This window comes from Lissotriton helveticus, chromosome 12 (assembly GCF_964261635.1).
Source record: "Lissotriton helveticus chromosome 12, aLisHel1.1, whole genome shotgun sequence".
In the NCBI taxonomy this organism is placed as follows: domain Eukaryota; kingdom Metazoa; phylum Chordata; class Amphibia; order Caudata; family Salamandridae; genus Lissotriton; species Lissotriton helveticus.
This window is the reverse complement of record NC_136073.1, coordinates 592,963,731-592,978,402: the sequence shown is the minus strand read 5'-3', so window position 1 is coordinate 592,978,402 and position 14,672 is coordinate 592,963,731. Positions and strand designations below refer to the sequence as shown.

At 51.9% G+C, this 14,672-nt stretch overlaps 1 protein-coding gene across 1 annotated transcript in view; it reads left to right on the top strand.

The window, feature by feature from the left end:
- The window catches only part of GPN2 (GPN-loop GTPase 2), a 134,203-nt gene that overhangs the window by 23,146 nt on the left and 96,385 nt on the right, over window positions 1–14,672 (top strand). Inside the window, exons 3-4 of the mRNA XM_078668655.1 lie at window positions 8,266–8,422; window positions 9,086–9,246. Coding sequence (XP_078524781.1) covers window positions 8,266–8,422; window positions 9,086–9,246 — 318 coding nt within the window. The remainder of the gene's footprint in view (window positions 1–8,265; window positions 8,423–9,085; window positions 9,247–14,672) is intronic.

Sequence of the window (14,672 nt, the reverse complement as noted above, 5' to 3'; positions counted from 1 at the left end):
TAGCAGGTTGCCTCACCGTACCACCCACCCTCTTAATTACATTGAGAATGTCCTCCCTCAGCAAGCCAGCGTGGATAAGCTCCTGCCCCCTCAGAGACCTCCGTCTAGACCATGATAGCGTCTCCATTTACTCCACACTCTATGGAATTGTTTCGGGCATCCTCTCGCTTTGTATGTGACCCTTTCAGCTGCCATGTACATGTCTAGACCCCTCCGCCACTCCTCCAGCTGGGGTGTATCAGGCGCCCCCCATTTCCTAGCCAAGTCCCTTTTGGCCACTACTAGGGCTAGTACCAGAAAGATTAGCAGTGGACGGGCCAAGTCTACATCATTAGTCATTCCCAAAAGGATGAGCTTCGGGTCTAATGGAATGTCTATCTCCAGCACCTCACTCAATTCTGCGGTGATCTCCGCCCAGTATACCTGAATCTTTGGGCAGGACCATATTATATGTAGAAAACCACCATCATCCTGTCCGCAACGGAGGCAGCTAGGATCAGTTACTCTCCCCATTTTACAGAGCCGTATCCTGTCATAGTACGCCCTGTGTAGGACCTTGAACTGAATCAGGCGCAATCGGGACTTGATGGCCACTTCCTTAGGGTGCATCAAAACCACTCCCCAGTCCACATCACCCATCTCCCGTACGTCATGTTCCCATGTGGCTCGAAGACCATCCAGTCTATCTGGTTTATTGTTCATGATCGTCTTGTAAGTCAGGGACACAGCTTTTTCAGGAATCTTTTCCTGTAATAAGCGGCCCTCCAGCGGCGCGTATTCTGGGAGCGGCTCTTGTAATGTGACTTCCTCCCTCCAAGCATGTCGTAATTGTATGTACCTAAAAAACTGGGAGCGGTGTAGACCAAAATCAGCCTGTAAGGAGGCAAAGGGTTTCAAGGCTCCATTTTTGGCTACATCCCCCAGAGTGGAAATGCCGATAGCGTCCCATCCCTTGAACCCCCTAAGCTTGCCAAGTTCTTTGAGCCAGGAGCATTCCCATAAGGGGGTCTGCTTCGTAGGCCTATGTGTCCACCCAGTAATATTCGAGACTCTGTTCCATGCCCTCAGCGTGATCTTCGTAGCTGGTAGTAATCTGGTCTGACCCTTCCCCCTCATATATGTAGTGTAGGCATGAATGTGCACCCATGGTGTACCTTTCCAGAGCATATGTGGGGTGTGTGGCAGGCGCATGTATCCAATCATTAATGGGGTGAGGTGTTCTGCCCAGTAGTAAGCCTCAAGGTCTGGAAGGGAGATCCCGCCATCATACTGGTGCCGCTGCAATGTTGCCAATGCCACTCTAGGGTGTTTTCCCAACCAGAGGTAGGACTGGAGCTCTGCCTGGATATCCCGAAAGGTCTTAGGTGGGACATGGGAGTATTCATTCTGGAAGGCATAGAGGAATTTTGGGAGTGAGATCATTTTGAACATAGCTGCCCGCCCAAGTATCGTCAAGGGGACCGTTTGCCACCTACAGGCGTCAAGCTGAAAGTCACGTATGACACGGTTAACGTTACGTTCGTAAGAGAGGGCACTGTCTGTTGTGATAAGTATCCCTAGGTACTGGAATCCGTCGTCAGTCGTCTGTAGTCTCCGTGGCAGCTGGAGCCAGTCCGTCCGACCTCGGGGGTCATAGAGCGTCGATTTATGCCAGTTGATCTGATATCCTGACTTAGCGCCATACCTTGCCAGCTCATCGAACAGCGCCGGTAGTGTGCTCTTTGGTTGCGTGACATACAGCAGCACATCATCTGCATACAATGATAACTTCTCGCCCTGTGCATCCGCCGGTCCCACCCGGAACCCCGTAATCCTCTCATTTTGTCTTACAGCGCAAGCCAACACCTCGATAGTCAAGGCAAAGAGCAGGGGCGATAGGGGACACCCCTGACGGGTTCCCCGCTGGATGGGAAAGGCCCTCGACATCATCCCGTTAACTCTTACTCGGGCACGAGGGTCTACATAGAGTATTCCAATTTTGCGCCTATATTAGGGTCCGAAGCCCATACTTTCCAGCACTCCCTCCAAAAAGGGCCAATGGACAGCATCAAACGCCTTTTCTGCGTCTAATGACAAGAACCAATGTGGCTCTGTTCTGCCTTCCACCTCATGGAGCCAATTGTGTGTTCTTCGGAGGTTGTACCTAGTCGCCCTTTCCGGGATAAACCCCGTCTGGTCTTGGTGGATCAACCCCGGGATGACCTTTCTCATACGAAGGGCCAGTATCGTGGCATATACCTTCGCTTCCACGTTCAACAATGAGATGGGGCGATGTGATGCGCAGTCCTCCGCCGGTTTCCCTGGTTTATGAATTGGGACGATCGTGGCCTGCCTGAGGTCCAGCGGGAACCGTCCCTCTTCCTCCGCATCTCGGAAGAGGCCCTGTAGATGTCGGGTCAGGAGGTCAGCCATCTTCTTGAAAAACTCTGCCGGGAATCCACTGGGGCCCGGGGCTTTCCCCACTCGAAGTTTAGTCAGCGCCACCCTGACTTCTTCCTCGGTGATATCGGATTCAAGGTCTATCCGGTCAGTGTCTTCGAGAGTTGGAAGGGTGATGTCTGACATGTATTGCAATGCGTCCAGTTTGGATCCCAAATCATGGGCCTTATATAGGGTTTCGTAGTAGTCAGCAAATGCGTCAGCTATCCCGGCATCAGTTGATATCCAATCGGCTTGACCCATACGTAGCCTGTCTACCCAGCGTTCATCTCTCTCTTTCCTGCTAAGCCATGCCAAGAGTTTGCCAGTTTTATCTCCCACGTCGTAGATGCGATGGAGAGTGGCCAGTGCCTGCGTCTTAGCCTCCCTCGTCACCAGCTGTCTATACTGGGCCTGTGTATCTGTAAGGCGTCGCTGGGTCCTCGTATCCTTCTTGCGTAATTGTTCGGTCTCTAGCTGTAATATTAAGGCTTCCAAGGTCTGGATCTCTGACTGTCTCTTTTTCCTAGCCTCTGCCAGTCTACACTGAGCCCTATCCCTAAGCACTACTTTAAGCGCCTCCCATAGCACCACCCGGGAGTCGACGGTCCCTACGTTTTCTGCTAGGTATACCTTCACGTCAGCTCTCAGCCCCTTTATAATGTCCGGGTCCTGCAAGTCCCAAGCGGAGAGTCTAAGAATTGCGGGGCCTTCCTTCTTTCGCCTACCAATCTGTACCGCCAGGGGGAGTGGTCAGATATCCCTCAGGCACAATATTCTGCTGAGTCTGTTACCTGCAGTCCCTGTCTCGCCATAAAGATGTAGTCCAGGCGGGAGTAGACTTTGTGCGCCCCCGAGAAGGAGGGGTATGCCTGTGTGTCTGGGTTTAGCCATCGCCACACATCTAGAAGGTCCAGTGTCATTATAACTTTGGCTAGCGGGGTCGTAGTATGGGGTCTGTCTTGGTCACCCGTCCTGTCAGTAGCCGTATTCATTACGTCGTTAAAGTCCCCCCCCAATGATTTGAGTACTGTCTGAGATGTTGAGGATGATGTCTGACACTCCCTTCAAAGTTGCCGCCTGCAGTTTAGGCGGAGCGTAGGACGAGATAAGAGTGTATTCTCTCCTGCCCCACGTCCCTCTCACTCCTACATATGTACCCTGGCAGTCACTCCAGACCTGTGCCACTTTCATTGTTTTTTTTTTTTAAATCAGTATTGCCACTCCCCTGGAACCCGATGTAAACCCTGCGTGTGCTAGAACCTTATACTGACCCCTTGCCAGGAATGCGCACTTAGTGCCTTGCAGGTGCGTTCCTTGAAGGAATATCACATCTGCCCCCGACCGTTTGACATAATTATTGACTAGACCTCTCTTGATCCTGCAACCCAGGCCGTTTACATTCCACGTCAACACCTTAATGCCCCCACTATGTCCAGTATCTCCTTCAGGGCTCCCCATAATCATAGTGGCGGTGAGTAACTAAGGGCCCAAATAGCCCACGGGGGGAGTCGGCGCGGGCTGCAAGCCGACGTCTGGTATAGTGTGCTAGGTAATATCGGAAACCTGCTGACTGATTGCGGAGGAGTGCGGCGCTCAGTGCACGTGTCTGCCTGACTAGTGTATGCATTTTTCGTGGTGCGAAACCCCCCTCCTCCCCCCAACGCCCTCACCCTCACCCATGTGCCATCCTCTGCGTGTTTACTCCAATGCAAAAACATTCCCCAACATTCCCTCTTCCCCCCCCACCCTACCTTCCTCCCCCAACAGGCCCACCTTCTACCACCCTGTGCGATAGGCCGTATTGGCAGGAAAAGGTCTGTCGTCCTCCCAATTATCTTCCTCCCCTGTAGATCTACCCCAACTCCTTAATTAAACAATGGTCAAAGCGACCAAGTAGTCCAAAGTTCACAGCGTTGGATATCAGTTCTCTATAGGAAGAAGATATAACAATAAGAAACAATCAAAAAGGAAACAGTGTTAAACCCAAGAGATAGGGGTGCGTGTGAGTCACTTGCGTGCTTCCATATGGTCTAGACGATATCGTGTTAATCCACCATCCTGCCAAGTCAAGTGCCGCGGGGTACAGTCTCGCCCGGCGGGTCTGGTCCGCCCGTGGCCGGCCCATTCTCGAGTTCTTGGATTGCCATTACTAGCGGGTGAAGCGACTGGTCCTCTCCTTCCTCAGCCCCGGACATGTCGCCTCCTGTTTCGCTCTCCATCTCTGTACGCTCCTCTACAGCAAGAGCGCTGAACCTAGATCCTGATGGGCCATCGAGCCACGGGGAGCCAGAGTCTCTCTCCGTCTTTGGGGACCCATTCTGCGACGGATACGGTGTCGTTTGCGTCCTCCTCACTCCCCGTGATCCCTGTCTTCTCCGCGGCTGCACTCGCTCCCACAGGTTCCCAACTACTGGGTCTGTCCTTGACGTGGTCGTCTCATTCCCCTCTCACCTGCGGAGGGGCGGGCGTTCCTCCAACCATTGCCATGCATCATCCGGATGGACGAAAAAGTATGTTTTTCCTTATATATGACCCGTAACTTCGCCGGGAAGAGGAGCATGTATTGTATCTTTAGTTCTCTGAGTTTAGCCTTTACAGTGTCAAAGGAGCGTCGGGCTTTCTGGACCTCCTGGCTGTAATCGGGGAAGATCATTATCTGTGAGTTCTCAAATCGAATCTCTCCCAATTTCCTGGCTTCTCGAAGAATCAGGTCTCTGTCCGCAAAGTTCAAGAACCTCGCAATGATCGGTCTGGGCCGCCCTCCCGCCAGCGGCTTGGCCATGAGTGCCCTGTGCGCCCTTTCAATGATGAAGCAATTAGAGAAGCGCGCCTGAGGCAGGGTCCTCAGCAGCCACGTGCGCAGAAACGCCGCCATATCGGTCCCTTCAATTCCTTCTCTAAAACCCACAAAACGGAGGTTGTTCCGCCTAGCCCTATTTTCCGCATCGTCCACCTTCCATAGGAGCTGTTTGTGGGCCGCCTGTATAACATCCTTCCGGAGGCCGTGTATGACATCCTCTGCTTCCCCCAACCGCGCCTCCGCCGTGGTGACCCTCTCTGTAAGGTTTCGGAAGTCCTGCCGCAGTAGGTTAACCTCCACCCCCACCTCTCCGATCTTCACCTCCAGGGCCGCTCTGGACGCCTGGATATCTGCTCTGGAGGCCTGGATCGCACTCATTAGAAGAGCTGTGTCCGAGTTCGATCCCGTCGCGTCTCCGCCACCATTCGAATGAGCCACTGCGAATTTGTCCTATGAGGCCTTGCTTCTGTGCCTTCGCGACCGCCTCCTTCTTCCCCATGGCGGATTGACTTCTCTGTCGCGGGAGGGGAAGGGTAGAGTCCAAGGAGCGAGTATGCGTCCGTAGGCCACTTCTGCCCTCCACCGTGTTTGCGGAGTGGGGGCCCAGCAGGACACCCGGGGAAGAGCGCCAACAGTCACAAGGGGGGGGAACCCGGTGGACGGGGGCCTCAATCCGCAGTTATTGTTGTCTGGGCGCGATGAGCCGGGGTAGCGGTGGAGCTGGGGAGACCGGCTAGGTCGGGTCCGGTGGGTTATCTCTCGTCCCGGGGGGGGGGGGGGGGGCCCGAAGCGGCACACCGTCCTCCACTATGCAGCAGCAGTACACTCCCGCTCCCAAGCCCTCACCTTGCCTGGACCGGCCCTCTGGAGATTATGGGCCCTGGGTAGAGGGAACGGGACGTGCAGCCACAGAACAGGACCCACTCTCCGCTCGCCTCCAAACCTGCTGTCTCCCACCAATCTCTGGGCCGCAGCAGGGTCAGCCTCCTCTCGTCAGGGAACGCGCCGTGGCTCCGGTCGCCCGGAGAGCGGAGCGGCTCTTCACGCCGCCGGGGCTGTCGGGTCTCGCCAGGGGCCCGGATCCGGGGCGCCCCTCTCTCCAGGTCTCAGCACCGCCGGGGGGGGGGGGGGAAGGGGCAGGTGGGCGACTCACCACTCCGGCTCCTCGCTGCGGCAAAGTCTGGGCAGGTCTCGATGGGGGAAAGGATAACTCTGGGGCAGCTTCGGGCCCCAAGGATGTTCAGCGCCACCGGACCGCACCTCCACAGCCCTCAGGCGGCGCCCAGGCCAGAGCCCCGGATCCATCGTCAATCTGACGCGGCCGCCACCATCTTGGAACCGGTTCCAGCTCCGGATCCGGGTGCCGTTTTTGGGTGATTTTGGCGTGCTCGGGATTGAGGGCGGAGGTAGCCGCATTGCTCCGCTAGGTATCCAGCACAATTTCTGGTGATTTAAAAGTCGGTGAATGCAGTCAGTGATGTTGGCTGAAGTCGGCTAGCCGGAGCTGGCGCAGAGTGCGACTCACTCGGCCATGCTGCTAGCCACGCCCCCCCATCTTTTTCATTTTTACTGGTAGCCTGTCACTAGCATCAGCAGAATTATGAGCCACTTACAGTATCGCACCCTCACGGCGCTTATCCAGCATGGACCTGGAATTATGATGATCGGACATCCAATTCGTCCCTCCTTTGTAAAGGAAACATAACTATCTTTTAAATGTATCTATGTACTGCTGGAGTGCACCTGTGGTCACCTTAAATGCATGCAGGTGTGTAGAATTCGAATCACACACGTTTTTTATTTTCCAGTTTGCAATCCAAACCCAGCCCCCTCTTCCTTGCCAAAAACAGCATCAGATTATAGGCACAACATTCCATTGCAAAACATGACCACAGTGCAGTGGGATACACTCTCTTAAGTGCAGAGCTTTCCATAGGACTTTGTCCACATTACTTTGAATCTGTGTCATTCAGAGTACATGAGCAATCCAGCACGTTAACATCTGGCTTGATTTGCAGAATTATCTTCAATTTACCAGTCCTGTAGGTGATTATTTACTTTCCTGTGGAAAGTAATAATCTTTCATGCTCTTCCGTATTCTCATAGATGATATTATAGATTCATTGTGCGCTGTGGTTGTTATGACATTTACAACTCTTTCCAATTAGGTACATCTGTAGTACCCTTTTAGTGACTGACTCCTCCGCCTCACCTAGCACATTACAGTAGTCCCGAAAAGTCAAAGAATCTTTACATTAAGTGTCCCGCTTGACCTGTTTAATAGACAAATCTGAACTTTCTCCTGCATGTTACCCAAAGCAAGAGGAAACCTGGAGTCCAATGAATATATTTTTTTATGTCAGGAAAAACTCTCCTCTGATTCTAGTTTTACAGTTGATTTCAGTGTGTCTGCGTCATAAGGTATGGTACTGAAGTCCCTTTCCCTGGAGTAGCAGGCAGGAGACCGGAGGGCAACTGTGATCTGGCTGAATTTCCACATTGGGAATCACCCTAATCTGAAGCAGTAATTGAATCTGATGATGTTAATGTTGCATTGAGTCCCAGCTCTAACCCCTGCAACTAGGTTCTTAGTTTCTCTACAAATGCAACTATCCTGGCTCTTTCGACTGATCAGAACACTGGTACGTGCTGTCTCGGCAGGATCATGCCAGCTTCAATGACCTTTTACTTCAGCACTCACTCCATAATGCAGAATGTTTTTACAATGGCCACTGTAGGTATTTTTGCCCTGAATGGAGGAACTGCTGCTTATATTAGAAAAAGTCCACCATTAGTAGGTTGTCTGCAGATCTGTACCATCGTGGTGGTTAAATCTGGTGTCCATACTTTTCTGTGCAAAATTGGTTCTTCTCTTAAAGATTATTTCATGCCAATCACTCTTAGTTTCCTAGCTATGATTTTCTCATTTTTGGTTTTTCTCTCCTTGCTTCCTGGTTGTAGATTTTTCTTGAATTTTATGTCTAATTTCTTGGCTGTAGTCGTTGATTGTTTTTATTATTAGCATTTTCTTTTTCCTCTTGTAGTTGTCAGCAGTGCATTTGGTGGATTCCCATTATTGCACAGACCCAGCCAAGTTCATCTCGGTTCTCTGCACCTCGCTGTCCACTATGCTGCATGTGGAACTGCCTCATGTCAACGTCTTGTCAAAGATGGACCTCATCGAACAGTTTGGGAAGTTGGGTAAGGTACCCTAGAAATTAACCACTTGTGGGATTGGTAGATAACTGGAGGTTAATGAGATGTCGTAGAGAAAAGGAGGTACCTAAGTAATGGGGAATATTGGGAGGGCGAAGTGATAAGAGAAAAGAAGGATGGGAGCTGAAGGAGAGAAGAACAACTGGGAGAGATGGGAATGCCCATTAGACGAGAGCAGCTGGGAAGAATGGACAGAGCAATTGGAGTTGCAATTTGGAGGAGAAAGACTAGATTGCAAATGAGGTGTGGACTATGCCTGCTTAAATATCTGGACAGAATAATTTAAATGAGGCAGTCACCTTGAACCTTCTGGTTTGCAATGTTTGTGCCTGAATATTCCCTGATATTTATCTCCTGTGCATGGATTTTTTAAATTAGGACAACTTATTGTATGCAATAGAGAACACGTGTCATAAGGGATCCTCATCCATGTATACCTATTGCATTCTCTGTGTTTGAAATAGTTGTCCTGGCCTGCGCTCTGGGTTTTATCTGTTTATTTGCAGAAGTCCATCTATTGCATCACGTGGAGAGGCTAAGGCCCAATTGTTGCCCATCTAGGGTATGACCCATGTTCATAAGGAGCTGCTGTCTACCAGAAATTAAGGAAATTATAACATCATTTGATATCCGTTTGATTATTTGCAGCCTTTAACCTTGATTTCTACACTGAAGTGTTGGACCTCTCGTACCTAGTGGATCACCTGGCCACTGATCCCTTCTTCCAGCACTATCGTCGCCTAAACCAAAAGCTGGTTGAAGTGATAGAGGATTACAGCTTGGTTTCATTCGTGCCACTCAATGTACAGGTAAGGTTTGCATTCTTTCGTAATAGAGAATGGTGGAAAAGGAAATAAGTATGTAGCCATTAAGAAGAACAATGTGGCCTTCCTCACTGACTAAAATATAGGTAGAGGATTACAGGGTAACATAGAAAAACCTCAGAAGAAAGTAAATGTTAGAAGCAGGTAAACCAGTCACCCATTTTATCACTGAAATGTTATGTTCTCTCTATTCTTCCAAATCTTTTAGGCACACTAGATATTTAAAAACAAGGTGATGGATGGAATGCTTTAATTAACCTGAGCCACTGGCAGTCACTCGAGCCGCATCCCAATTAATTGTTTTTCACCCACCATGTCATCTCATTTTGGACCCAGCCATATGCAAATCAGTCTTAACCTTGCTCCTTGTGGGAACAGGCCATCACGAACTGCCAGGCCAGGTCTTCCCTGAACTGAAACACAGCAACCCATGACCCTTTTTGCCCCTATTAGGGCTCTGCAGCCAGGGCTAGCTTAGCTCCAGCATCACAGTGTGCCCGGTACCCACGTCTGAGCATATCGTCGCAACTGGGCATCAAATTAAAAAACAACCAGGTGATGGATGTGATACTTGAATTAATCTTGCCCACTGGTATGCTAGGGAGCGCATCCCAATTCATTGTTTTCAGCCACCAATCCACCTCAGTTTGGACCCAGCCATATGCATATCAGCCTTCACCCTGCTCCTCATGGGAATAGTTCAGTCCAAATTGCTGGACCAGGTCCTCCTGGAACAAAAATACAAGCAACACAGGACCGTTTTCGCTCTTACTAGGGCTCTTCAGGCACCTATAGCTTTGTCCCAGTGGTACAGTGAGGCCTGGACCCTAAAACCAGGGGGAACCTGGTCCTGGGTTGCGTGTGTTCTGCTTTAGTTAGGAACCGGCTTGGCAGTTCGTGCTGGACTGCTCCCACTGGAGCAGGGTCATGACTGATTTGTATATAGTTTGGTCCAAACTGAGGTGGTATGATGTGCAAAATAAAAATGCCTTGGGATGCAGCCCCAAGTAATTACCAATGGCTGAGATTAATTCAAGCAATCTATCCATCACTTTTTGTACATTATAGTATGTCACCCTAAAAGGGACGGGTATGCCCAGGTGTGGGTCCCGTGCATACTGTGTCACAGGAACCAAGCTCTACCTGGTTGATGAGCCCATAACAAGGGTGAAACCGGTCCTAGGTTGCCTGTGTTCAGGTTCAGGGAGACCTGGACTGGCAGTTCAGCCTGGACTGATCCCACTGAAGCTGGGTCAAGACTGATTTGCAAATAGCTGGGTCCAAACTGAGGTGGCATGGTCCGCAGGATGACAGTAGATTGGGATGCTGAGATTAATTCAAGCATTCCATCCATCCATCCATCACCCCAATCACTGTTCTGTATTCTTTTTGTAAAATATATTTTTATTGAAGTTAAACAGAGGAAAAAGGGGAAGGGAGGAGGGGGAGAGGGAAAGGGAACAGGCGACAAATCTGCCATAAATCCCACACAGGGGAGCACAATAAGTTGCAACGAAAATGTTGTAGGCAGTCCACGAAAGTTCACTCCATCGCAGGTATCAGGGACTGACAGACACAATGCTCGTGCCGTTCCCGTGAACCACGGAATCTCTGTCCAGAGGCAAACAAGGGAAGGTGCTTGAAGTTATAGCAGTTCTAAGGCACCAAGTGCAGCAATGTCGCAACAATAAACAGTAACTAAGAATAAAAAAAAAAAAAACCCCAACTGGATCCCCCCCCCCACCCCCCGCCCCTCCCCGGTGGTGACGACACAGTCATGCTCACACATATCCTGGCGGCAGGACACACAGACATCATTCAGACTTGGAACAGGTGCAAAGCCCGTATCGTGGGCGGGCAAACCGCAGACGGGAGGCCAGATGACAAAAAGCGGACTAGTGGACCCCAGCGAAAGTGGAAATTCTTAAAGTCCCCCAGGAAGATGTCCGACATTCTCTCCATGCTCAGAAGGCCCCACAACCTCGAGTGCCACAATGATATAGCCGGTGCATGCGGCTTCTTCCACGCCGCCGCCAGGGTGAGTTTGGCCGCTCCCAGACAAAGCCATTGAATACGTTTATCAGCCTTAGTCTGGTGTTCCAACAACGGATCCCGAAGCCCCAATAGCACATGTGCCACCGAGTCTGAGATCGGGTACCCCAAGATCTCTTTGATGTGGGAGAGAATTTCCGACCAAAAGGGCCGGATGACCGGGCAATCCCACCAGATATGGTGGAAGTCACCCAGCAGACCAAACCCTCTCCAGCAACGGTCCGATGTTGTAGGAAAAATGCGGTGAAGCCTGGAAGGGTACAGGTACCAATCATACATCGTTTTCAGATGGGCTTCCCGAAGGCTCACAGAGTGGTTGTGTGCTGCCACGTCTCTCCAGAGGTGTTTCCATTCCGTGTCAGAAATGTCCCGTTCTAAAATGCCCTCCCAGCGTTCCATAAACCGAGGCCGCGGGGCAACCGCCGTACGCAGGAGGAGGCAGTATAGGAAAGAAATCGCTCCCCGCATCGTTGAAGTGCGAAGTAGGAAGGATTCAAAGGGAGAGAGTGGACGAGTAGCCGCCTCTCGCACCCCTTCCGAGGTCGCCCAGTGAAGCAGCTGGGCATGACGATAGCTCTCCGTGGGTAATACACCATAATCACGCACACAATTAGGAAAGGTGAGGGGTACGTTTCCATGAAACAGGTGCGTAAGCGCCCGACACCCACCCTCTCGCCACTGGCGATAGGGTCCCTCCTAAGCGGCCGGCGGAAAGGCCGGATTAAAATGGATAGGGGTAAAGGGCGACGGGAAAGTGGTCCACCTATCGTCACCAGTGACCGTATCCCACACCTTTAAAACCGTGCTAGTGGGCGTGCTAATATAAGCATTCTTTGGGCGGTCTCTCTTAGGTTTCCACGCCAGGTCCCAAATAGACCTGCCCGCCACCGCTCGGTCCATATGTAGCCAATGCTTCTCGGAAAGCTGCTGGGTCCACTCCACTATCACTCGCAGCTGTGCGGCCTTGTAGTACAACTGCATATCTGGGAGTCCAACTCCCCCCTCCACCCTAGGCCGACGGAGCGTCGTAAAGGGTATCCGAGCCCGGCCTCCCTGCCAAATAAACCTCAGCATCATCGTCTTCAGGCGGCGGAAGAAATCCGCGTCTAAAGGTATAGGTAGGGCCTGGAAGAGGTAAAGAAATTTAGGGAGGAGGACCATTTTAATGGCATGTATCCGACCGAGCCACGACAGGAACTTTGGCTTCCATCTATCGAGGTCAGTGCGCACTGAGGCTAACAGGGGGGGGAAATTCGCCGCAAAGAGGGAGCCCACAGATGACGTGAGGCGCACTCCCAGGTATGATAAGGACGAGGTGGTCCACGACAAAGGCGTCATCCCGCGCAGGCGGTCCACCTCCGCCGAGGGAAGAGTCAAATTCAGGACATGCGATTTGTCGAAGTTGACCCGGAATCCCGCCACCGCTTCGAACCTGGAAAGTTCCTCATGCACAGGCGGCAGAGACTGAGCGGGGTCACCCAAAGACAGTAGGACATCGTCCGCAAATAGAGAGATTTTGTGTTGCTCCCCTGTGAAGGGTATGCCTATGATGCGGTCATTCTCCCGAATCGCCAATGCGAGAGGCTCAATACTCAAGGCAAAGAGGAGAGGGGAAAGAGGGCACCCCTGCCTCGTACCTCTAGAGTGGGGAAAGGCAACCGAACGGTGCCCGTTAATCAACACCCTCGAGGTAGGACGATGGAAATTAGCCCGCAGCATCGTCAGGAATTGATGGGAGAACCCGAAAGCGGTCAGAGTGCGGAACAAAAAGCCCCAATCGACCCGATCAAAGGCCTTCTCAGCATCCAGACCTACCAATACAGCAGGGATCCGGAACCTAGTTGCCTTCTCAATCAGGTGAATCACTCTCCGTAGGCTCAGTGGTTAGAGGCGGCAGAGGCTCAGTGGTTAGAGGCGGCAGACCCGGAAGCTGAGATTGACCGTGGACCAGGGTTCGATTCCCCGCCTCGGCGGGTCTCGGGCTCAAAAAATTCCACGGACTCGACAATTCTCACTCTGGTGCCTACTCAACTCACAGGGTCACACTCTGCGACTCTGGGCAATAGCTTGCTTAATCTCCACTACGGCCCCTCGCGGCGGGATGCCTGGCTTTCACCTTGTGGACACCCTGCCGGGGTTTCTCACAGGGGAATACCAGGATGGGTTCCCTAAGCAAGCGCCGGGACGCTCACGGGCAGCCGTGCGCTTTACAAATCCAGCACATTTACATTTACATTTACATTTAGGTTGTCGTGAGTCTGCCGTCCCGTGATGAAACCAGATTGATCTGGATGTATAAGGGCCGGCATTAGATCCTGCAGTCGGCGGGCGAGGAGAGAAGAATACAGCTTGGCATCGACATTCAATAAGGCTATTGGGCGGTACGAAGCACAGCTGGAGGGATCCTTCCCCGATTTGGGAATCACAGATATCAGGGCTTCCGCCATAGTGCCCGTGGTCTCCCCAGCTGTCGCCATGCTATTGAAAAGGGTGACCAGGCAGTCCACAAGTTCCGAGGCAAACGACTGATAAAAATACGCCGTGTACCCGTCAGGCCCCGGCGCTTTATTGGGTTTAAGGGCCTTAATCGCCTCAAGGACTTCTTCCCTAGTAAAGGGGGCAGCCAAATGTTCATTGCTGACGGCAGAGACCTGCGGGAGGGGGGGGGCGGACAAAAAGGCGTCCTGCGCTACCGCATCCAGAGGATCGCCAGTATAAAGCGTCTCATAGAAACGCCCAAAAACGTCCGCCTTATCCCCGTCCCGATGACGAAGCACGCCCCCCGTGTCCCGGATTCCGCCTATATAGTCCTTCTCCCTTTTTTCCCGAAGCTGTCGAGCCAGATGGCGACCCACCTTGTTCCCCTGAGCGTACGAGCCCCTGCGCAGCCGCAAAAGGGTCAATTCAGTACGGTTGGCATTATGCGCCTTCAGCTTCCCTCTAATAGCTGTAAGAGGACGGAGTGTTATGCGAGACGGCGCCAGTTTGTGGGCCCTCTCAAGTTTTTCAAGCTCAGCCTCCAAGGCTTCTCTCTCCTCCCTACGCAGACGATTAAGAGCTGCATTAAGCCCTATGCAGGTACCCCTCAGCGAGGCCTTACATGCATCCCATGTATTAAACACGGAGGTGTCCGAGCTCGGATTAAGCGCCAAGAATTCCCTAATGGCTTTCCTGAGTTCCCTACAGGACGCCTCATCGCGCACTAAGGCCGCCGGAAAGTACCATTTTCGATACCCATCCCCCCTCACCGACCACTGAAGCTGGAGTGTCAAGAGGCCATGATCTGAGACAGAGAGAGGAAAGATCGCAGAAGCTCGGACATCTCCTCGAAGCGCCTGATTCACAAAAATATGGTCAAT